This window comes from Hemicordylus capensis, chromosome 3 (genome assembly GCF_027244095.1).
Source record: "Hemicordylus capensis ecotype Gifberg chromosome 3, rHemCap1.1.pri, whole genome shotgun sequence".
Lineage (NCBI taxonomy): Eukaryota > Metazoa > Chordata > Lepidosauria > Squamata > Cordylidae > Hemicordylus > Hemicordylus capensis.
In genome coordinates, this window is record NC_069659.1 from 266,273,167 (window position 1) to 266,298,924 (window position 25,758).

Consider the following 25,758-nt stretch of genomic DNA (forward strand, 5'->3'; position numbering starts at 1 on the left):
CGCCCTGTAACCAGAAGGTTACAAGTTCGATCCTGACCAGGGGCTCAAGGCTGACTCAGCCTTCCATCCTTCTGAGGTCGGTAAAATGAGTACCCAGAATGTTGGGGGGCAATATGCTAAATCATTGTAAACTGCTTAGAGAGCTCCGGCTATAGAGCAGTATATAAATGTAAGTGCTATTGCTAGTGCTAGTGCTATTGCTAATTCAAAAAACTGATTAAAATTATTTTTCTATCCATGTAGATCAGTACAGTTGGTGAAAATAATTAAAAAAAAAAATCCAAGTTCTTTGAAACCAATTAAAAACAGTTTTCAACAGCTATTTCCTTCCAAAGTTTTAAATAATACTAAACAAGAGAAAAGAAAAGCAAATTTCCAACAGGTTTTCCCTTTAAAGTGGTATGATAAACAAACACCACCCAGAGTTTCCTTGTTAAACACATTTTATTTGGTCTGCTTTTACTTCAGCACGCACTCAATACTGTTCTCGATTTTTGAAAAACATTTCCACATATTTTATTCTTTGGTATTTTATTCAGAATGACTGAGAATGCAATCTGAATACCAAATGTATAGTTCTGAAACCTGTTCGGAGACAACTTTAATCTAGGATTTATTGAAGGGCTTTCCCACTTGTTATGCCATCTGACAAGAAGCTGCTTCATCCTCCATTCCTCTGACAGAATTTGTTCTGGTTTAACAAATGACTGAAGGGAAATTTCATCATGATGAGCGGAGCACCAAATATTCAGAATGAGAAAAACACAATGCTGAGAACATACTGTTGCTTTTTGAGATAAAGCGAGAATCACTGCTGAAAGAAGCATAAAAACTTTCTGGAAAAGCCCAAAGGTATCACAGCATCTTTTAATATCAGCCACAATATAGTATCTATGAAGAGAGATAAAATAGCTAAAGATAAATGGCTCACATATCAGAGTGATGTTCCACAGAACTGTCTTTGTAACTATGACCTCCTCCCTTGGAAGTCCCCAGCCAAAAGCAACTCTTGTCAACACTAAAGGCTGCAGCACAGGTGGCTGCAAGGGGAGGAAAGGCAGGTGGAAAAACCTCCACCACTGGCGTTGCTCTGTCAGGCTTCCAGGCTCTTAACCCTCCCCGGCAGCTGCTCATGCAGCAGCTCATGGCATTGCCGAGGATCCTTCAACACTTGGCAAGGGCTTTTTGTGAAGTGGTACTGGTTGCACAGATTCTGCTTTCTGCTAGCGTTGCTCAGTATGTGAGCCAGTGTACTGCAATGAACCAATATCTCGATCTAAGAATATGCAAGCTTTAAGCTGCAGACCGGCACAAGTTAGTAGAAGCTGATCCAACTAGAGTTACAGCATCACTTCACCAATTTAATACCTCCATCTCAGAGACCAACACTTCAACAACTGCCTATATTAAAAATAATGTGGGTACATAACCAAAAGAATCATATACTTTAAGGAAAAAAAGGCTACTGGCTCCATAAGAATTTGCTATGTATAACAGCAGCAAAATATAAACTGTCACATTATCATTAGTTGAAAAACTGAATATACAGTGGGGCGGGGGAGGAGGTTAGAAGCAGCAGTATCTTTGTTTAACTATTACATATTTCATTAGGACAACATGTGAAGTGTTCTTGGCAAGGTCAAGGCTCCTTCGGAACCTGATCCTCACCATTCTCCTATTCAGTTGCAGGGCCACAAATACATTTGACTTCTGCAACTCCAGTCCTTGTATGTAGACTCGTGCATCTCAGCCACTTGAACACCACTGCCAAACGAAGATTATTTACTTTTGCAGATCCTTCTCTATTCCTGGGGCAGACACATACTGAGTAAGATGCAGGAGTGTTGAACCAGTGAAAGCAACTCTCTATATCCTGAGAATAGAAACTCATGTAGTATCAAGAAAGTTCTCTCTCACACACAGACTTAGGAAGCCTTTATAAAATCTTATTATCAGGCTTACTTCTTGTAAGAAACTGACTCCAATTGCTTATTTCAGCAAATACAAATGGTTTGATGTAAAATTTGTACTAAAGTAGTTTTGAAGCTAAAATTCACATTTTTAGAGAATGGAGCAAAATGGACTTTTTAAATTAAATAAAGGTTGTTATTGCCATTAACCAACAATATGTATTTTTAAAAAAAAACACAGAACAAAAATATACAGCCCTGATAGAAAACACAAGTCTGATAAATCAACTGACCAAAACAGATTAGAAAGATTAATTTGTATGCCATGTATTTCTTGAAGGGTCGCTTACAGTTGGCAAATATTCCATAAATGATTGAAGACTGGTAAAAAGGTATGCACGCCCTAAAGAACAAACTTGATTTTCTCTCCACCCCCTCCCACCCAGGTCAATCTGGGTTTAATTTTAAAAAATCAAACAAAAAAGGCAGTATAGAATCTGTAGACCAAAACCATTTCTGTCATCTGTGACCAGGGAATTGGTGCTGCCTCCTCAAAAAGGTTGTTGGCAGGCCTGAAGGAAGGTTAGAAATGCTGTACAAAGAGAGAAGAGAGATGTTTAAGCAAGAGCACACTTAGTTCATTTTGTAGTTTGCACAACTGTTAAATGATATATAGTTTTAATTTTAATCTGGTTTTAAATGTTTTCTGATTTTAATTGTTTTATTATGTGTTTTTTATTTTAATGTAAAACATGCTGAGCTACTTTGGGAAGAGCAGTATAAATTGAATAAATAAATGAAATGAAAATAAATAAACGAGACCTCATCATTTGCTATTCCATTAAATTTGGCCTCCGCTGCTTAAGCCCTTGTCAGCCAGATGCAGCTCAAGTGAGGTCAGCAAGGCAAAGAGGAATGCCTCCACACTCATTAAGTATTTGTCTGCCCAAACTAATGCTGATGGAGATGAGAGAGGGACATCATCTCTGTATTTGTGTGAACAATTATATGCAACCCCACTACACAGTTTATCATTGATGGTGTGGCCTCACAGATAAGTGCTTTCAATCACAGTTATATATTACAAAAGCTCACATTTCATAGGGGGTGGAATGCAGATTAAATACATACAAAAGAGTTACTCTCTTTATTTGCTTATGAGAGGCAAGAAACAAAAGAGTGCCAAAGAAAATATACTGGTGACTGTAAGATACACTGTGCCAATGAAGTCTGCACATATATCCCACATATCCCAATGAGCAATGCTGACATGCGAACTTCAAAGCGAACTTCACAGATATTCTTTGCTCCTCCTAAAACAAGCCCAGAAATTTAAAGCCAGATTAATTCCTCTGCTTTGTTTAAAAGAAAAGGAAAGGGTGCTCTTTCTCTTCACACCAGTAGAGTAACCAGCATAAGTCTCATTCTTTCCTTTGGTAACTACAAGGTTTGTTATTTGTTATAGGTGTGTTTGTATAACAATTAGATTTATGCCAAGAGCCTAGCACCCCGTGAAAGCATGACTACAGTTGAGTCTCCACAGGCACTGGGCCTGCTCCATGGACAAGAGCACAGTTTGAGTTTCAATCTACTGCATTATTTAAAAGATACTGTCAAGTCAATCAGAAGGGACATTTCAGAAAAAGCAGATTAAATACAGTTCCTATTGAGTTCCTATTAAATACTCTTCCTATTGAGATATTCCTATTATGCAAGAATAAGCACTTTTTAATTCCCCCCCAACAGAATTATGACTGAAACAGCACTATCATAACTGAAGCAGCACGACGGGGTAGCTCCCTGTTGCTCCCCAACATGCTGAATATCTTTCAGAGCAGCTATGCTATTATCTACAAGTTCTCTTCACACTGGAGCAAGCCACAGTACAGGTCTTCTCCTCTAGTCGTTGTCTGCACATCGAACTCATTTGGCAGTTTACATTTAGGTTAGAAGCCCTGTAATGCTTAAGATTACAGACATTTGTCTATGTATTTTACAATGTAGCTTTGCTTAACAAGCAAAGCATGAGTGTCATAAAGCAGCATGGTAGGAGCCAAAGTGTATATTTCATTGAGCCCCAGGAGTAATTGGAATAATTTCTAGAGCTGTGTTTTGTTTGTTTACTTGGCCTGCAACAGGTGATTCATGCAAGGAGAAAATACTAAGATATTAAAGCAAATGGTGCTTAATATTTCATACACTGATCCCACAGTGCATTTAGAGAAACTGGCAGGGGCACCTCATTAAGCAATACAAAACAAATGCCTGGTACAAGCTCAAATCTTTTAGAAGCACATACAAATGCAACTGAATGTATATATTTCTCTGGCTAAATAATGCTACTATGACTGAACATAGCAGTCTGCTGTTAAATTAGCCAAAATACTTGGCTACCCCACCCACCCCCACAAGGACAATGTTTCAGAATTCAAACTGCAAAATTATGTATACATGTAGGTGCTTTTTCTTGTGAGGCCAGATAGAAGGTTTTTTTAATGGCGGGGGTGGGGGGGTGCATTCAAGAGAATCTACTCTCTTAATAGCATATGTGCCAAGATACTTCCAGGACACTGAAAGAGGTCACAAAATCACTTTTGCCCATTGCACTGGGACAAGTTCACTTATTTGAACAGATTCATTTAACTTGATTGTGCTCTCATAGTCACTTAAGAAGAGTCATGCTGCTATATCAAACTGGAAGCTTTTTCACAATTCCAAGCACATAAGATATTGTAACTTTTTATAACAAGGATTTCCTATCTGCATAAAGCTTGAAACTACTTTGACAATGACTTCAGGAGCTACTTCAGTTGAAGTACAGTTTATGCAGGGGTGTGAGGTGCAAGATAGGCAAGCATCCCAAGGGCCCCACAAAGTTGAGGGTCCCTAAAACTATGTTTTGCCCTGGACCCTGGGTTACCTCTCTACAGCCCTGAGCGTGCTTGCTTGCTTATTTATTTATTTATTTGTCAAATTTGCACACCAGCCCAAACTTTTGTCTCTGGGCTTATGCATTATACCACAGGGAGAATATGGGAACATTCCAATTCAGCTGTTGAAAAGAAGCACAGGAAACTGGAAACTTGAAACATTTCTGATTCTTGCTACTCCCTCCATCTTGAAAGCCATTTAGAATTTGCATTGTAAGCTACAGTCTGATTCTTTATGTTCCAAGCCATGATCACAGAAAACAAGGGGGAAGCGTGGTTTCAAGTATCACGCTCACTGAGCTCACATGCCAGAAGTGGAAAAAGGAAATATTAAACTGGAAGTAGATTTTACTTACACTAACTGTCACAAGAGAAGGCAGCAAAACCATAGAGCAACCCAAGCATGCACAGGAAACCATTTTAAAATGAAAAATTAATAATGGGTTCCAACACATTTCAACAACACTGGGAACTACTGACAAAGAGAAACACCAATTAATTTTAAACTTTTCCTTCATCCTCTTCCCAGGTGAATTTCCCTGCCCTACAAAAAATTATGTATGCAGTACAGTACACACAACTTTGTAATGCACTTATATTGAGGCATACTTACAAATCCTGAACGACACTATGATCTATACATCAATGTTGCGGCTGTTCTGGATAGACATTCATAGTTCTATATATTTCTTTCAGAAGAAGCAAAGCAGTGTCTTCCGATTCCCTGCAGAAAAAAAAGATGTGCTGTTTTTCCAAATAACTGTTCACTTTGAGCAAAGCATACTGTATTCTATCCTGCACTCCTTTTTCCAAGGGCAGTGTAGCAACCAAAACACTAGCTGAATAATCTTACAAGCTGAAATTTTTAAGGATGCGCATCAGCCATGAGCGTGGGGACGCAGGGCGACACTGAACGTGGCTGCAAGCAGGGACACTGCAGTCCTGCACCCACGTGGTTTAAGCGAGCGGATGGGGGAAAGCGGCAGGGGAGGGAGGGAGGGATAGGTAGGTGAAACCCTTCCCTGTCCCTTAAAGAAACCCCCACCCCGCTCTTACAGGAGTGCACAGAATTGACTCCGTGCACATTCCTAGCAAGTTTGCCACCTTGATGCTTTATTTCCTTTTTTTTTGCTTTTCAAATATCTCCCTCCAAAACACAAATATATGTTTCACGTTCAGGCTCATAGGCCACACTGAAAACAGCTTCTAGCCAAACGCTCACATCAGTTCAGTACTCCAACCCACTCGGGGCACTCTGCCCTCTTCTTCCTCTATACCCACCTTCGTTTTCTCAAGGTTTCTCATTTGTATTTCATTCTTCTGCCTACTCTGTCCATTCCTGGGTCTTCTCGGCTGGTGTAGGAGGTCACCCAACGTGGGATTACATCCCTCCACATGCTCCAGAAGGCAGGAAGTAGAAAAAACTGAAGACTCAACCCAGTGCATGTGGGCGTATACCTTCAGTTCTACTTCCTGCCTTCGCTCCAGGAGGTTCTATCACTCAGATCGCTTCGTGTATTTTCCTATTATCCGCTGTTTTCTGCTATTCTTTGTCTACTGTTCTGATCTAGATATTTTTCTTATATTCTCTATTGCCTAATTCTACCTATTTAAAAAAAAAAAAAAAAACAACAAAAAAAACCTTTTATTCTCTCTCTTGCTGCATCTTTATCTCCTTTCGGCTGCTTATTACTCTGTCTCCCTCGTTCTTATCACCTTCCGACGGCCTCCGTCCGATGGCCGCGAAGGGAGGCCTTGGAATCCTGGCTTTAAGGGAGCAAAAGGCCCGCAAACGGTCTTTCCCGCCAAAGGCCCGAACAGCCGAAAGGGACGTTTTCAACATGTCGGCCACTAGGGGGAGCCTTGCTGGCGCCAGCAGGCCACAGCGGCTTTCCCCTCAGTACGAAGGCCAGGGTGTGGATGCCAGGTCTAACACCAGGCACGATCGCCTCCGCTCGGCGTCCCCGCCACAAAAAAGGCAGAAGAGGAAGAAGAAGAGTCACGCCGAGCGGGAAACTTTGCCAAGAGCGCACTCTCAGAGGGCAGCCTCGCCTATGCGGCTGGCCGGGCGCATTTTGGAGGAGGCGTGCTTACTCTCCCCGCCCCCCTTGTCTCCAGAGGCCGGCCGCCCAGCGAGGGAGTCGGCGGGCGGTTCCGCGGAGGACTGGCAGTCCGCTCAGCGGCAGCCCCCCAGCCCTGAACGATCGGAGCACGGGGGAGAGTCGGAGCAGCCCGACAGGCAGCAGGATGATGGCGGCAGCCCTACCCAGCAGTTACCGGTGAGACCGGGGCCCTCGCGGGGGAGCGGGGAGGCGGACCTGCAATCTGTAGGCAGGGGCTCCCCTGGCATTGAACCACCGGGTGGTGACAACCTAGCAGGTAGCCCCGGGAGATCCATGGATCCTGCAGCCCTAAGGAGCTGGATCGAGGAGGCGGTTCAGCGCTCGCTGGCAGCAGCGCTGAAGGGGCGGTCCAGGGACAGAGCGCCTAGGCGGCGGGCAGAGGCATCGTCACCTTCGGATTCCCAGGATGAGTCCCCAGTCAGGAAGCGACTTAGGCGCACCAGGAGGGTGACCTCTTTCGCTCGTTCCCAGGAGCTCCGCTCTTCAGAGGATTCAGGGGAGGAGTCTCCCGACATTATGCAGCACAAAGGGGAGATGGCTGGAGTAGAGAGCGGGGACCAGGTTCCCGATACGTCCTCTGAGGAGGATGGCGAGACTCCCGAGGAACAGGGACCGGGGGCGCAAAGCCAAAGACTCTCTCTGAAAGAGGATGCCCAGGCTATCATTAACCGATCCCTGCTTACCTTGGGTCTGAAGCCAGTGGCACCTGAGGAGGAGACCCCTGTATCCAAGGGCTCCCTTGTTCTCCCCAATTCGAAGCCATTCCAGTCTAAGGCAGTGATGCCTGAAGGGTTCACTACCACTATTAAAGAGGAGTGGTCCGCCATCACCTCTGCTAAGCGTGCGCCAGCGTCTGCTTCTAAGTTATATGACTTTGATGACGAGACCTTAAAGCTGTTAAAAGTACCTCTTACGGATGCCCCTTTTGGAGCCCTACTTAGCGGGGTGGTGGTCCCCAAGGATGGGGATTCCACTTTTAAGGATCCTGCAGACAAAAAAGCGGAAGCAGCCCTACGTAGGGTCCATGATTTATTGGCTATGGCTATCAGGGCCGACACTACAGCCTCATTGGTGTCGAGAGCTTCAGTGTTATGGATCGATGAGCTGCTTAATGACCCGCCGGCAGACGAATCTCAGATGCGCCGCAAACTAATACGTCTTCAAAAAGCGGCTGCCCTGGCAGCAGATGCTACTTTCGATAGTGTGCGCTTCTCGGCTCGAGCGTTGGGCGCAGGTGTGCTAGCCAGGCGCAATATTTGGCTCAAATATTGGAAAGTTGACAACACCTCTAAGGCGAACCTGGCAGCTGTTCCTTATGCAGGAGGCAAGCTCTTTGGGGATGAAGCACTCAAGGAGGTGCTCATTGAGACCCAGGACAAGCGTAAGGCATTGCCATCGGTCACGCGCAAGGAAGATAAGGTTTTTCCTCGCAGGAATACTCAAACCTATAGATCCTTCAGACCACAATTCAGGCAGAGGGACTCCTTCCGCCCTTTTCGGCCCCAGTGGAATAGATCTAGGGGTCATCAGGGCAGGCAATCGTTTCATACCCAGAACCGTCAATCCTTCAGCCCCCAGTCCCGGGGCCCCAAGCAGCATTCCTGACTCTCTGGCCGGCAGGGTGGGGGCTCGACTATTGGACTTCTGGCACATCTGGAAAGAGTCCGTTTCAGACAATTGGGTTCTTTCTATTGTAAAGCACGGTTACAGGGTGGAACTCTCCAGTCGCCCTGGCAACAGGTTCCTCCTCACCCCAAGATCAAAGAACATCGCAAAGCACAAGGGCCTCCTGCTAGCCATACAACATCTGATGGAAATAGGAGCCATAGAGGAGGTGCCATTGGACCAGAGGGGCCGGGGCATGTACTCTGTAATCTTCACTGTGCCAAAGAAGGACGGGTCAGCAAGGGCGGTACTGAACTTGCGCCCCGTGAACAAATTCGTGATAAAGAAGCACTTCAAGATGGAAACTCTGCGCACCATCTCAGAGGCTCTGCAGGCAGGCGACTTCTTGGTATCCATAGAACTTCAGGATGCCTATCTCCATATACCTATTCACCCCCTCAGTCGACCTCTGCTGCGTTTCTGTTACAAGGGAAGGCATTTTCAGTACCGAGCACTGCCATTCGGACTTTCATCGGCCCCCAGGGTCTTCACAAAGATCCTGAGCCCCCTAGTAGCCATCCTTCGCATGGAGGGCATTCATCTTTATTTTTATTTAGACAACTTGTTGATTCGAGCAAGCTCAGCCGAGGCCGTGAGCTCTGCCTTGTCCAGGACACTCTCTCTACTGAGACAGCACGGCTTCCTGGTGAACCTGGCCAAAAGCCACCTGACACCGTCCCGGCGCCTTCGTCATCTGGGAGTCATCATGGACACTGCGGTCTGCAGACTGTTCCTTCCAGAGGACAGGTTGGAGGTCCTGTCATCCCTGGCCAGCAGAGTGTTGAGGAAAGACCAAGCCAGCCTCCTCGAGTTAACAAGACTTCTCGGGCTCATGGTAGCTGCCATGGACTCGGTTCCCTGGGCAAGGCTCCACCTTCGCAGATTGCAGTGGGCTCTTCTTCCCCATCAAAGCAGAATTGCGCTGCAGCGAGACAAGAAGATTCTCCTACCCAGGGATTTGAGGGAGGCGATCAAGTGGTGGACAGTTCGAAAAAACCTCGTCCAGGGGAGACCGTTTCTGGAACCAGAAAGGATTCTAGTCACAACAGACGCCAGCCTGTGGGGCTGGGGGGCGCACTGCCGGAACGAATCAGGGCCAGTGGTCCAGAGAGGAATCCCGTCACAGCATCAATTGGCTCGAGCTGCGGGCAGTGTTCCTGGCCCTAAGGTCCTTCCGGCCGCTGGTGCAGGGTCGGAACGTTTTGGTGCGCACGGACAACACCGCGACCAAGGCACACATCAACAGGCAAGGGGGGACGAGGTCGAGGTCCCTCCATCTACAGGCAGTGACCCTGCTGGATTGGGCAGAGCGGAACTTGTTATCTATCCTGGCACATCATGTGAGCGGGGCCTCCAATGTACGGGCGGATTGGCTCAGTCGACAGCCGATTCAGCCGGCGGAGTGGGGCCTCCATCCCTCGGTATTCCAGTGGGTGACGGAGAGGCTAGGCAACCCGTGCGTAGACCTTTTTGCGTCCAGGGAGAACACCAAGCTGCGGAGGTTCTATACACGCTTCCCGTCGGAGGGGGTGGAAGCAGTGGACGCTCTGTCGACACCGTGGCCTCGTTCGCTGCTGTACGCTTTTCCTCCAGTTCCTTTACTATCTCGGTGCCTGAGGAAGCTTCGGGGGTCCCAGTCCTCCATGATTTTGATCGCGCCCTACTGGCCCAGGAGACCCTGGTTCTCCGAAATCGTGGCGCTGGCCGTGGAAAGGCCCCTCAGACTTCCTTGTCGTCCAGACCTGCTACAGCAAGGCCCAATTCTCCACCCAGAACCAGAATGGTTGCAACTGACCGCGTGGAAGCTGAGCGGGCTATCCTAGGCCGGGAAAGATTGTCGGAGCAGGTTATTGAGACCATCCTCGCCTCCAGGAAGGATTCTACCAATAGGATCTATCAGTCAACTTGGAGAAGTTTTCTTCGTTGGGCGGCTCGGCGTGGTCTGCAGCCTGACAATTGTAAGTTGTGGGAGCTACTGGATTTCCTCCAGGATGGTCTCTCCATGGGCCTAAAACCTAACACCCTCAAGCGGCAAGCGGCGTGTTTGGTCCAGATGCTTTTCCCACGACAGCGTGCCTCCCAAGCTAAACACCCTCTTTTACAGAAATTCTTGAGAGGGGCAGCACACTTATCGCCTCCAGTCTGTCACCGTTTCCCATCCTGGGACTTGCATGTGGTGCTGCGAGGGCTTCAATTTCACCCGTTCGAGCCGCTGCGTTCCACCTCTCTTCAGCTACTTTCATGGAAGGTGGCCTTTCTAGTGGCTATAACATCGGCCAGAAGGGTCTCAGAGCTGCAGGCCTTATCCGTTAAGAGTGGCCTGTGTGTCTTCTCTAAGAATGCAGTTCGACTCATTCCCGATCCGTCCTTCGCTCCCAAGGTGAACTCAATCTTCCATAGGGCTGCAGACATCTTTCTTCCCTCATTCTGCCCAGAACCTAGACACCCTGCTGAGAAGGAATGGCACCGTTTGGATGTCCGTCGGGCGCTAAAGGTCTACCTACATAGGACGGAATCATTTAGGAAATCTGACGCCCTGTTTGTAGCATTCAAGTCGGCCAAGTTGGGTCTGAAGGTTTCAGCAGCAATCATCACCAGATGGGTGAAGTCCTGTATCGTGGAGTCGTATAGGTTGCAGGACCTGCCAGTTCCTGATCAGGTTACAGCCCACTCGACAAGATCAGCGGCCACGTCGGCGGCACTGTCCTCCGCGGCATCGCTGGAGGAGATCTGCAAGGCAGCTACGTGGTCGTCTCCATTCACGTTTTCAAGACATTATAAGTTGGACGAGCACGCCTCGGCAAGGGTGGCCTTTGGTCGGAGGGTCCTTCAGAGGGTCCTTCCGGCTCAGTAGATCCAGTGTTTGGGGACTCTGTTTCCCTCCCGTGGTTGGTGCTGTGGTATCTCCCACGTTGGGTGACCTCCTACACCAGCCGAGAAAGGTACATTGGTACTCACCGTGAAGGTGTCTTCTGGCTGGTGTAGAAGAGGTCACCCAAGGCCCACCCGGGGTTTGTTTCTTTTCCTTGGCTGGATCTCTGACCCGGGAGGGAGGGCTACTCTGTTCTCCTCTTCCTCTTCTTGTCCTGGGTTATGTTATGCTATTTTCCTGTTCATGTTGTGGTTATGTTATTTCTTCTGGAGCTTGAGCTGTTTTAGGTACTGAAGGTATACGCCCACATGCACTGGGTTGAGTCTTCAGTTTTTTCTACTTCCTGCCTTCTGGAGCATGTGGAGGGATGTAATCCCACGTTGGGTGACCTCTTCTACACCAGCCAGAAGACACCTTCACGGTGAGTACCAATGTACCTTTCTTTCCTCTTAAGATTCCTGTCTTGTGATAACTCTTCCTGCTCTGCTTTCCAGTTCTCAGCCTCTCACACACAGATCTTCCTATGCACAAGACCTGGGCAAGGCTGTGACCCCAGTCAAACTGGGAATTTTCCAATTCCTCACACAATCTGGTCTATAAGCATTCTGTTTCACATAGATTCATTTACTCAGCAGTTTGAATGTTACCAAACATTCCAAAACATCATGCCAGCTTAGCACATTTGTGTCTAAAATTTCACTGGCACAAGCACAATAAAGATACAAGTTATTTGTATCTTATACAAGTGTGCATAAAAGATAGATAAAAGAGGGGTTCCCCCCCCCAACACTGAACAAGAGCTCATCTTTATTCAGATAAGCTTTTATGGATCTGATTTTAATACCCTGCTAACCGAGCAAAGAGGCACCTTTTTAAAGTGGTGATTCTCTTTATTCGGGGGAGAGCAACTGGCCCTATCAAACCCCAGCACAGCATCCCTCCAGTGACTGTTGATGGTGTCTCTTATGTTTCTTTTTTAGACTGTGTCCTTTGGGGACAGGGAGCCATTTTATTTATTTACTTATATCTATGTCAACTGCTTTGGGAACATTTGTTGAAAAGTGGTATATAAAAATCTGTCTTATTCATATTCATCTGCCCCATCATGCAATTTGGATTAGAAAGTATTTTTGAAAGAACCCTATCAATTTCATAATTACCCAATAGAATTTAAAAAAAAAAAAAACAAAACCTTGACTGCCATCTTGTGGAGAATCATATACAGTTATCCTTCAGCATAAACCAAGTAGAACTGACTGGTGCCTTGATCCCATCGGTGTAACACACATACAAACAGACAACCCTCACAAGTTGGACAAATATTTATTGGAAGCAAAACTTTTAAATTACAGGTGTGGGTTGGAAAGTTGCTTCCAGCATTTTAATTTATGATCTTGTCAATAGGAAGTATTTTCATCTCCTGTTTCAATAAAGGTACAGTTAAAAAAAATCTCTCCCACACACACCCCATACCACCAACAACCTAATTTTTTTGTTCTCAGGAAAGCCACCCAGCAGAGGAAAGCATTTTATTTACTGGTATGCACCAAAGCTTGCAATCAAATTCTAACAAAAATCAAAACAAACTACTCCCATTATAACCAAATCATGCTGCCTTATGCTGTCCAATACTATGAATGATTACAAGCAGTTGCTGCACCACCAAGAATTTGCCTGTCTGATGGCCTGCTTGGCCTACAGGAATTACCACTTCACATTTAATTTTTGGGGTTGCCAATGCCAAGGATCCCTTGGTCTTAAGTACGGCAGAGGAACAATGTCCTATACTGTACAAGCCTTACAATAATGACTGCTAGTAACTTTAAAATTAAAAACAACAGTTCTCAGTGTCAAAATGGAAACAGAATCTGGACTACAAAATCAGGACCACATACAAAGACTCTTATATGCCCCCTTGTCCTATTTTTTCCACTGAGGTGGAAAAACCCAGAAAGCACAACTTCTGTTGGCATTTTGATTGAAATCAAGGGGATCGCAAATAAACAAAAGCTAAAATATAAACAAGTAAGGAAAGGAAAGCTGCACTGCTGTGTGTCATATTACAACAAACAATTCTTACCAATAGCATAAGTGACTCTGTAGAGCGAACAGGTATTCATTAAAACTCTCTATTGGCTTTTCTTGCAGAACATAATCAATACGGCGACCTCCATTTAGCAAGCCAACTTTTATAGCCAAGTCTTCATCTTTTGAAATATCTGGGCTTTCAGCTATCTTTTCTGCTACACAAGAAAGAGATGATGAAAGTACATCAGAGGTTGAAAATCTCATCAATTCACGATTCTGCCTTTCCTGCTTTCTACATTAAACCTATTAGAACAATATTTCAATAACTTTTCTTTTTTAGTCTGGATCATTAAATAGGTGGGTTTCTTTTCTAAATATAGACAATAGTAAAATCCTGGAAGTGTAAGTTATGGACTTCAGAGTTTGGAAATATTTAAGAACAAAACCTCAACACATTTTTTGTTTAGGGTTTCATTATATCTCAAATAATGCAATGGGAATGTTTCCTAAATATATCTATATATTGTTCAGATCTCACCAATAAGTGATTAAAAGTTACCTCGTGTTTTATTTTGTTTGCTGAAGACTGATCATGTGCAGCTAAAATCAAGGCTTGGAATATCTATTTGAACATGCCCCACAAAACAGGCAGCCCACGTTGGCTTTGCCGATGCAGTGACATTATCGCTGCTCTTATTCTATGAGGCCTGGTCATTCCAAGTATGGAGAGGGGAGTTTCCTGCAAAAATCTGACTTAATACCACCATGATTTTGAAAAATCCAAAAGTGATATATAGTACCACTGTGCAGGAGCACAACAAACTGGCGGGGGGGACGGACCCTCCATTTGTACATGTTCCTAAAGAGCAGAAACGAAGGAAAGCTTGGGTGAATGCAGTAAGAAGAGAAACATTGTTCAGTGAGAAATCCATACTACATGTTTGTGTAAGGACCATTTCAATGTAAGCACAACTAAATTAGCATGTAATATTGTATTTTTATTTGATTTTTTTCTGCTCCCAACTGTACTTAGAGTTGGGGGTGGGGAGTGCCTGTTTCTTGCTCTTTTTGTATTTCACTCTAACAGCTGAAAATAATTTCTGGCAGGACTGATAAAATATCTTGAAAGTAAGGACAAACTATTATTACACTTGAATGATTTAACTCTGTTCTCTGAGGTAGACTGGGCCTATTCCCCTATATCATGTCGGCCTCAACTGCTTAACAGTGGTAGTGTTGCTGTATCTATTTGACAGTGGCTCTTTATTTTACCTCAGAACTGCTAGGCCTCAGAGCTCTTTTCTGGCTTTTGCAATCCTCCAGCTTTGTACCTCATAAGCAGAAGGGGCTGCTGATTTCCTCGATTTTGAGAGGGCCCAGAACTTTTAACAGTTGCATGACAGGCAGACATCAAAAAGGTACAACTTTACCTACCATATGATGATGGAAACAGCACCTGTTGATATTTGGCCTGTACTTCAGCTGAATGACAGCCAGAAATTCAACTGGTGAAGTCCCCAACTCCAAATGCTCAGAGAAGCTACACCCAATGAATTTCTGCCTGTCAGTCAGCTGTTAGAGAGCTCCAGGCATGATACAACAAAGTAAGGTTTCAACTATAAAAAATTACCACTCAGAAGAGAAAATCAGTAATAACTCTGGAGAGAAGTGCTTAAAGGAAAAATATGTAGAAATATGGAATATCAGTTATATTTAGAGATGCGACTCTAAAAGATATTAGGGTAAATATGAGTTTAGCCATACAGATCTTGCCATTGTCACATGCAGCTTGCAACTGTTAGTTTATTTGTAATTTGCCCCACCATCACCTGCCCCTCCATTCCTATTTCAGAAATCTAATATGTGGCTCACAGCCCCCGCTTGATGCCCCCATGGAGCCACTCTTGGCCAAGGCCTATGTAATTGAGTCCGTTTCCTTCTTCAGAGACAGGCATTAAATCGTTCCAGTGTAATAATGGTTGCCCTTTATTTTCCAAGAAATTTCTTATTCCCTGAATGATGGCAGATTTTATTGCGACAAAGAAAAATCAACAATAGTTCCCCCCTATACTGGCACGCCACGTGAGAAGGCAATGTTTTGGGGAGAGAAGTCATTTTTTAATTATAGAACCAACTCCAAAACCAACCTTGTGGTCACTAACTCCCCAGATCTCTACTCCTATGTAAGCTTCATAGCCAGCAAACATGCTACAAATGGCAAGCCTCTTGAAGTTCCTTTCACACATCCTTTTTCAGTTACTTTAAGGAATTCATGCAAAACAAGTCATGGACAGCACTGATTGAGGCTTCTGGCCTGCCCTGAACAGAAAGGCCAAGCAGCGCTGATGTCATAATCACCTCAATCAACAGGAAGCATTTTTGCTTTGCCAGGAAAGTGTGAATCTTTAGACAGGTTTTCACAACTTCACATAGGATTTTTTTAAAAAACCAAAACCCAACACTACCTAATGGTGGGCTGCTTAATGGATTAATACTACTAAAAATGCTAAAAGGTTGAGATTCCCAATCTGGGGTACTTCAGATGTTATTAAACTACAACTCCCAGCATCCTCAGCTACAATTTATTTAGTTGTATTTCAGCAACATAGCAAGTACCACAGGTTGGGATCTCCTGCTCTATGAAATTTAGGAGACATCCCCATTGGATGTCTTTTTCCTCAAAAAATCCCTAAAAAAACTACAGGACGTTCTACACACCCAAGGGCCAAGGTGCAAGTGTTTCTTAAAATGCAGTCCCTCCGTCATACCACTTGAAAAGCCACTTTTGAAACTGTGGGGAACTTCAAGAGCAGTTTGTGGTAAGGCTCAACGGAATTCACTGTTCAAAGAGGAAAGTTCCCATTGGGTATGCCCAGTAAAGGTCTCTGGACCTAGTGAATCATTTTGGCATAGATTTTGATAGCAAGAAGTTTCACACAAGAAAAGCAACAGATACAAGAGTTGCAAGCAGACTGAAGCAAGTAAATTCCCTTGCCTCCAAGGAAATTAAGATCTATAGAGGGGATTGCATCCCAGTCAGGGACAATGACCACTCACTTCAAAGGGATACCCAAGCATTACATGAAACTTCTAGAACTAGCAAGGCAATATCTGACGGGAAAAGTTTGCAATACTGGAAGCGTGAACTAAGTTATACAGAACCTTTCTTCAGGTAAAGTGTTAAGAGTTCAAAATAATTAAAATAATAGAATACTATGCATTTTGCAGGAGACATCTAGGCTGTGGTTAGGTTTTCCATAGATGAGAATCTAAAGGAGTCATACTTAACAATTAGGCAAAGCAATAGAGAGCCAGCGTGGTGAGTGGTTAGAGTGCTGGACTAGGACTGGGGAGACCCGAGCAAATCTCTATTCAGCCATGAGACTTGCTGGGTGACTCTGGGCCAGTCACTTCTCTCTCAGCCTAACCTACTTCATAAGGTTGTTGTGAGGAGAAACTTAAGTATGTAGTACACCGCTTTGAGCTCCTTGGAGGAAGAGTGGGATATAAAATGTACAACAACAACAACATGCTCCAGTGACAATTACTGAAGAGAATAAGAACCCATGTACCAACTAACCTTCTGCCTCATCTTTTTCTTTTTCCTCTTCTTCTTTAATCTGATTAGCTACCTTTTCCAATTCTGCTTGGAGCTGAGTGGAAGAGGTATGAGCACGTGCAAATTCATTCAACGTTTGCCAAGCATTTTTCAGAGAGCTGATAAAACCCTGTTTCAGGTCTGATCCCATACGAGAGAGAGAATCTTTCAATTCTAAAAAGAGAAACATTCCTCAACAATTGAGAACCTTCAACAAAAAAATATTAAATACAAATAAATATTATTCAAAAAGCATCCATTTATTTGTTGAGTTAGATTTAGAAAGTATTTATAAACACATACAGATTATAGCATTTTGACTAAGGAATGAGCTATTCTGCCACCTTCAGGACAATGAGCTTCAAGCATTGTTTTAAGTCCTAACATCAACTTGATGTTATCAAATCAGAGGATCAGTTCATACAAGGATTAAAAGCGATAACTTTCCTATGAGTAGTCATGAGAAACCTCTTTTTCAGTACGCATGCACACACATTACTACCTACCCACTACCTACCCACAGGACACCACCACCTGGTCTCTGATACTGAAGGCGTCAACCCCCTCCACCCCACAAGAAAAGGGGTGGGGGTAAGGTAATGGGGGGGGGGTTTCCTTACGCAATATGTTTTCTTCCAAAATTATCAGTGAAATAGTATTAATTGTGTTATAAAGGATTTTCACATCTGAGTTCTCACTCTAAAACAGTTTCTGCTTTGGTGGTCAGATCTACATGCTATTTCTGAGATCAGAAAATATTTGAGTATACTTTGTTTACCAAGATGAAGTCTTTTTCTGCCTTTGTGATGTGGAATGAGAACTGGTTTTATGTCAAAGTCAGGAATAATCATAGGTTCTAACCTATATGCCACTGGATCAAGCTGGAAACAAAAAAGGGGGGAGAAATGCAGTAATTGTAAACTGAAATTTCAAATACTTGCAGTCAATATGCAAATAATTGCAGTTCTTAGGTTAATGCGTTAAAAGGAGCTTCAAGCTTTTGTTTCTCAAACATCAGCAACTCATGCTACATGGCCAGACAGTTCTGAAACTGAAGTGGCTTGCAAAAAGCTGTGAAACAGCATGGAGGAATGAGGTGGTATGTGTGTGCCATTCAAAATCAAACATATGACTGTGCATATCCAAGCTCTGTGATTTGCTAAGTAATATTCAAAAGTCACATGATGTTGTACAAAAACTCAGATGCTTGTGTACAACTCTGTCAGCACACCATGGCATATGTGTGTGTCTGAACATTAGCAGATGCGTAATCAGGTAGAAAATAGTGCTTAACATTCACTACTCAGAGTGCTATGGAAAATAAACCTGATCCACTAGCTCAGAGACACATACAAAGGTTCGATGTACTCAGGGAGCATTACACAAATTGGAGGAAACCTCACTCCCTTCAATATTTGGGCAATGCCCAAAGAACTTCATCGAGGATGGATAAAGGGGTAGCCCTTGCTTGCAAATATTTTTGGGTGCACACAAGACCTTCATGAAATACTGGAAGACAAAGGTGTTGTAAAGATAACAGAAATAAGGCCTTTCTTCAGATTCTGTTAAAACAATACAACTGACATATGGCTTTGGTTTTGCAAGAAGGAATTATAGCCAGATCAGGAAGACAAATATGATAAATACGACTTAACAGATCTGAAAACCGAACAACTCAATCTCCCTACTCCCTCATACACCACAACAGATAGGAAGCAGATACAAGACAAACCAATATGTTAATTCCGTAAACAAATACTTAACTCGTTTTAACAATAAAATAACCATGATCCAGTGTACAGTTCCAACACACTTAAGTCCCAGGGAGTTGGATGATTATACCTAGAAACATGTGTGCTCTGCAGTAGTACCTAAAAATATCAGTACCAGAGATCAGTTTCAGTCTAAGAACTCTTATTCCCTGAGCTTTTAAAAGAAGCAATTAGGAGTTAAATGGGTAGTCAGTCTTATAGTCCCTTCACTGACAATGACTAAAATACTATACTTCTCACTAACCGGGTGATAAATGTTGAAAAATCCTTTGCAGGTAGGAAGTCTGTAGTTCTCATCAATTTTTTCCACTCCTCTTACAGTAAGAAATACACCAATTGGAGAACCCAGAGCAAAGAAAATCTCCGGCTCAAAGTCAAGTGTGCAGTATACCACAGAAACCTAGAAGGCAGAAAATAATCAAAAGATAACCAATAGCTCTCATGTGCATCAGTCACAAATCCATTGATATATCTGATAGTAACAAGTCCAAGAACAGCAGCATTTTATTAAAGACAATGATACTCAGCGATCTGGTTCACAATGCACCACAGCGCACACGCTTGCAATGTTACCCACTTGTATCTCAGCAACTGTAGTGCGTCATGTGCTTTACCCTATTCTCTGGGTCAGTAACACATCTCTGACATCTCTTAGTGTGACATCAGAATCATTATTATTTACATTTTATATCCCGCTCTTCCTCCAAGGAGCCCAGAGCGGTGTACTACATACTTAGGTTTCTCCTCACAACAACCCTGTGAAGTAGGTTAGGCTGAGAGACTGGCCCAGCAAGTATCACCCAGCAAGTATCATGGCTGAATGGGAATTTGAACTTGGGTCTCCCCGGTCCTAGTCCAGCACTCTAACCACTACACCACGCTGGCTCCAATGACACCAACAATGGAGATAGCTCTTCGTGCCAAAAATAGGCAGCTCTATTAGTTAGGAATGAAATTGTTTAATTAAAAACCAACTTACCTGCCCAGTACCCACTTCAAAATATTCATAGTCTATTTGTGCAGATGAAACAGAAGCTCCAACTGGAAGTCTTCGCTTGGATGGATCCTGAAGCTTGCCAGTTTCTGAAGATACAGCAAAACTAGCCACCTTCTTTGCTGTCCGAGCAGCTTCTTCCCGATTCTGTATGGAGGCATCCATTGCAGCCTTTTTCTCCAACATTACTCTTCTCTGTTCCTGTTGAAACAATGATTTTAAAACCTCAGAAAGAGAGTCAAAGTTGTCAACGCCTCCAATATCCCATTCAATTGATGGGTGTTTCCAGGTGGAAAAATACTGCATTTAAAACAAGTTCTTTTTGGTGGTCCCCTCTCCATCCAAAGGAGTACTTTGTTGTCATGTAGTTCTACCGGCCACTGCTGCCAACCTGTGATGAAAATTACATCTTTTGAGACTACCTTAAAAGCACTTTTTAAACACTTCATCATGGATTGGTAGCAAATGGCAAGGAGATGGTACTGTACTCAACAACATGAGAGAATTAAAATTAAAGAGTGCATACAACTGCATAAAAAAACCAAATCGAATGAGTCAGATTCCACTAAAAGCTTGGGCAAACATTAACTTATTTTAGAAACCAACTAGAAAACTAAGAAGGTGCCTGACAGAGATCACTGGAGAGCAAATCTCACAATCTGGTTACTAGTCCTGTCCTTGCTGTTCACACATCTGCTTGTAAACACTAGTGCAATGTGATCTACTTGATAATATCCCAGTAAGCAGTGTGCCTGTTCTAGACCAACTGAAGTTTCTGAATGGACTTCAAAACAGCCTTGCACACAAGACATTACAGTAAACTAACCTGGACATTATAGATAACTGTAGCAAGGTCACTGCTTTCCCAGAAAGCAATACAGTTGGAGTACCAACCAAAGTTGGTGGAAGACATTTTGGACCAAAGATATCAGATGCATATCCATCTGCAAGGCCAGATGTAATAGTGCTTCCAGCTAAAGGCAAGTGCAATCCATCTAGAAGAGGTTGAATCTTAATCCCATAACTCCAATTCAACTAGACCGCTTACTTCTCTATCTTGTCTGGACTGGGCTTCAGTTTATTAGTTTATCAAGTTGCCCAATAAAGAATCAATTCATTGGTCTATCTAGATCAGTTTTGCCAGAGATCTTTTCCAGGTCTACCCAGGAACAGCAGGTATTGTACCTGGGACCTTCTAGTTAACTTTTATTTCACAGAAGAATGTTTTCTTCAATCAACCTGGTTTCCTTTGCATTGTACACATTTTAAGATTTGGAGGATGCAACATGCCAATCTATATTGCTCAGATGATTTTCTTCTCTACTTCAAATAACACTTTCTTATTAGCTGCAAGCTATAAGTAGGATAAGAAAGAACTCAGTGGCAGCCATAATAAGTTCTGACAGTGCCACTTTCACGTCCCATTTTGCCAACTAAACTCCTAGGGCCACTTAATTAAAGTTAAGGTCTGACAGGGAAGACACTGAACAGTTTCATTTTAATTTCAGATGGCTGGGATGCTTATAAGTTTATATTCAGAGCTGAAAACTAGATATAATAGCATGGGCTGGCATACAATCGTTCTATCACTGATCCCCTCCACCCTAGCAGTCCCCTCCCCTGTGCTGCATCTCATCTTGTTCAGGAGAGTTCCCAAGCCTCAAGGGTCTGCTGTGAGGAGGAGGAGGGTGTAGGCAAGTTCCCTTGCAGGAACTTCCTTCCCTGTGTGCCAGGGTTAGGATAAAACCCAAGAAGTGCATCATGCCTATTTTGTAGAAAAGACACTTCAGTTTAAGATTAGGAGTTAAGGGGGTTGCAATTTTCACATGCTTTAAAAAGTAAGGAAATTTTAAGCCAAATTTCCTGGCATTTTTCAAAAAGGACAGTATGCTAAAAGATCTTATCTTCTGTGGGATGCTGTGGATAATTCCACAAGTACAGAGTGGGTAATGCTTTTCTTAATTCCACTCCATGTTTTTTCCACAGATTGTTCTATTATCCTATCCCTTCCACCTCGTTTTTAAAAAGGAATATTTGCATGATCCTCCTTCCATGTTTCAAGGATACTCCCAAAACACACACTCCATTTTAAAATGGCTTTTCTATCATTCTGTCCATTTTTAAGGGATTTTCCATTATTATCCTCCCCTTATTAACAATAGGACTTCCTCCAAATTAAACTTACAAAGGACTGATTGTTAGGCAGCTGGTGCAGACACAGAAGAGGCTTAGTAAACCAGCAGTCTCTGCTTTCAACTGGTTACAGAGGCTCAGTTGGTCTGCACAACTCAACGTAAGTGATATGACAGCCATCTTTACTGAAGGAAAATAGTGCTGTTGGGAAGAGTCAATCAAATCATTTGACGCTTGATGTGTGCCACAACTAAATTAGAATGGGGACTTCAAAGGCTAATTCATTCAAGGATTCTCCCCTGCCCTCCTCATAACAAAAGCATGTATAGACCTGAATCTTTGGATACATTTTAAAAAGCTAAGAAGAAAAACTGTTTTACCCTTGGTTGAATACAAGTTGCTTACATATGGAAATCAGCTTCTTTGGGGTCCATTTTCAAACTACTGAATCTTGGTCACTTCAATATATCTGCACCAGAACTGGACAGGGAATGGAGCTTGTCACCTAGTTGCTCTGTGCCAGATTCCAAGTAAATTGAACACATGGTTTCAATTTTATGACTAATAGAATGTTTGAGACTTCTGATGGTGGGGTGTTTACATCTCACCTTAACTACACAGGCACTACCAAGCCTAAATAATTTGAGTTTCTTTTGGGTATTGAAATATTGTTGCCAGAAAACAGAAAAAGTCTCTGAGCTACAAAGCAACCATCCCCTACCTGTTTGGCTGCTCTGTCTTTCACAAAGTTTGCAATCTTCTTTCGTGGCCCAAGAGGTATTCCCATTTCTTTCAGGTCATCAATTGTACACATCAGCTTTAAAGAAAACAATATAAAGCACATTTTAAACTAACAGAAATAACAAGGAATAGCTGTGATGTACATATCTCCTTTAAAAAAATACAGACAACAATTTCTTTATAATCCTAGCTTTTTGGGGTAACAAAGGTTTGAGAAACACAAAAGTACAACTTTGTTCCCAGCAATAAGACCCAATGAGAAGGGGAACATTGTCTGTGACTATTTGCCTGGTGCAAGGCTAACCTCTTCTGAATGTAGGAGATCCTATTCCTAACCTTTTGTTAGGGATTGCTATTAACAGAAGGGACAAGGGAATGAAGACAGAAAAAGAGCAACACATGAGAATATCAATGTGGAAAAACAAACTGGGAAAGGACAAATTAAAACCTTCTGAAAGCACAGGAAAGTCTGTGGAAAAAACAGGTTGCTTACCTGTAACTTATGATCTGGTGTGCACTATTGTCAGTCATGAGAAATGGGTTACTACACCTGCACAGGGACCTTCTGGATGGATTACTTCACTCCTCTCTTGCGCCCCTCCCTGCCGTGCACGTGCTCAGCGCTTTCATTTTCTTGGCATTTGGGCGCTATTTTTGATTCAGTTTCTTGCAGATCTGCCTGATGTTCAAACAATCCTCAACTTGTCCAATCAAGTAACCAAACAGGTAAGTCAGCCTTGTCCTTAAAATGCTGCAGCGGGGAGGTATGGGTGGGTCTCATGTGACAATTGATCATCTCCAGATCATAAGCTACAGGTAAGCAACCTGTTTATCTGGAAGTGATCCGTTGTCATCATGAGGCCCACCCGTACCAGCTTTTTTCCTCCATGGTGGAGGATGCAGCTGTTCCACCCCACTATTCCAGAACTCTTTTGACTACCTCTCTTCCAAATACAGCTTCTGCAGCCATGCACAGGTCTATGGCACAGAGCTTTATGAAAGGTAAACGTGTAGACCATGTAGCAGCCACACAAACATCCTTGAAACTGAGACCAGATAACTATGCGGCAGAAGTCATGTACGCTCTCATGGAGTGTGCTTTTATTACTTTGGGAGGCTGTTAGTTCTGTAATCTATACGTTAAGAAAATGAGCTCCACCAACCAATGCAATAGTCTTTGCCTCAACACAGACATGCCCTTATTTTTCCCTTTGAACAACATGAAAGGCATCTTAATACACCTAATACTTTGTTTCTCTTAGATAATACAGAAGGCATCTTCTGACATCTAGAGTGCAATGCTTTCTCCAGTCGCGTTTTGGGCTCCTGAAAAAAGGGATGGAAGCACGATGTTCTGATTCAAGTGGAAGTCAGTCCGTACCTTAGGTATGAATGCTGGATCAGTACGCATAACCACTTAGTTAGGATAGAACTGTGTATATGGTGAATCTGCCCGTTAAGCAGCTAGTTCACTCACTCAATGGGCAATAGCGATAGCAATCAGAAAGGCAGTCTTGTGTGTCAAATAAGCAAGCTCGCTCCATGAAGTGGCTCAAAGGGCGCTTCTATTAGCGAGGCCAGCACTACAGACAGACTCCATTGTTCAGCTGGGTGTGGTATTGAAAGGTAAAGATTATTAATGCCCCACAAAAACTTCTTGCATAGCAGATGTGAGAAGGCAGAATGTCCTTTCCACCCTTTATGTTTCGCTGAAATAGCAGCAAGGTGCACTTGCAGTGACACTTGCCAGACCTGTTTCTTTCAGGCTGGTTAAGTTCAACACCACCTGATTTGTAGAGGCCTTGAGCGGATCAAATCCATGTGCTCCAGCATAAATGGCAAAACGCTTCCATTTACTAGCATAACTCTTCCTGGTTGAGGTTCTATGACTGTTCAGCAAGTTATTTCTCAATAGCCGAACTTCCAAGTCGTTAGTTGCAATGTCTGTAGGGCTGGATGCAATATCTTTCCTCCAGCTCATCAGTAAGTCGGGGTCCATTGGTAGGAGTTGTTGCCCGTCAGACTAAGTAGTGACGCAAACCATGGCTGGCACAGCCACCATGGCATCACTAAAATGGATTTTGCATTGTCCTATATCAGCTTGCCTACTCCCTGTTGACCAGGGGGTGAGGAGGGAGCATATACATCAGGCCTTTGCCCCAGTGGTGCTGAAAGGCATCCCCCAGGAATCTTTATCCAATGCTCGCTCTGTTACAAAACCACGGAAATTTCCTGTTTGTGGCCGTTGCAAACATATCCATCTGAGGAACACCCCATAGGCTGGTCAAATGATCTAGACATGCTTGCTTCAATTCCCACTTGTGAGGCTGTTGGTTCTTGAATGTTTCTGCTTAGGTCGTCCGCCAAGACATTCTCCACACACTTGATGTGGATGGCAATGAGGTAAACATTGTCATGGATATGCACCAGTTCCACAGCTGTGTGCTCAGAGCACATAGAGAGTGTGAAACCATGTCACCCTGATGATTTACATAGGCAATCACTGTGGAATTGTATATCTGTAACTGCATGATCACGTTTTGAATTAAAGGTGCAAAAAGGACTTCAGTGCCAGATACACTGCCAACAACTATAGGAAACTGATGTGTATCCTTTGTTGCTGTATTGTTCATAATCCTTGAACTTGATGAGTTCCACAACGAGCCCCCCACCCCAACAGAGAGGCATCCATCGTGATGGGGTCGGAGGATCGAAAGTCTCTCACTTTCCACCATCTTAGAGATTTTAGAACCAGTGGGGGAATGTCCAGTAGCATCCCTTGACTGTTGATGTTCGGGCAGAACGATCGCAGATACCGCAGTTGCAGTTGACATATTTGTAGTCGAGTGTAGAGTACCGCTGCCTTGCATGAGGCCATCAAACTGAGCAGCCTTTGGATCTGATTGGCCCGTTGCCAGGGCTGGTCCTCGAATAGACTTACAAGAGCATAGATTTGCTGGTATCTGTCGAGAGGCAAATATGCTCTCTTTGT

At 43.6% G+C, this 25,758-nt stretch overlaps 1 protein-coding gene across 2 annotated transcripts in view; it reads right to left on the minus strand.

Annotated features, from left to right (window-relative positions):
* Positions 1-425: 425 nt before the first annotated feature.
* Positions 426-25,758, minus strand: part of SEC23IP (SEC23 interacting protein) — a 55,659-nt gene continuing 30,326 nt past the window's right edge. Inside the window, exons 12-19 of one of the 2 annotated variants that reach the window (XM_053306156.1) lie at positions 22,747-22,842; positions 19,878-20,093; positions 19,143-19,298; positions 17,905-18,007; positions 17,109-17,300; positions 13,581-13,740; positions 5,454-5,564; positions 426-2,502 (exon numbers count right to left, since the gene is read on the minus strand). In XM_053306156.1, the coding sequence (XP_053162131.1) occupies positions 5,483-5,564; positions 13,581-13,740; positions 17,109-17,300; positions 17,905-18,007; positions 19,143-19,298; positions 19,878-20,093; positions 22,747-22,842 (1,005 nt within the window). In that variant the 3' untranslated portion in view covers positions 426-2,502; positions 5,454-5,482. Of the gene's footprint in view, positions 2,503-5,453; positions 5,565-13,580; positions 13,744-17,108; positions 17,301-17,904; positions 18,008-19,142; positions 19,299-19,877; positions 20,094-22,746; positions 22,843-25,758 lie in introns of both variants that reach the window. The other variant, XM_053306155.1, reaches the window with a different exon arrangement.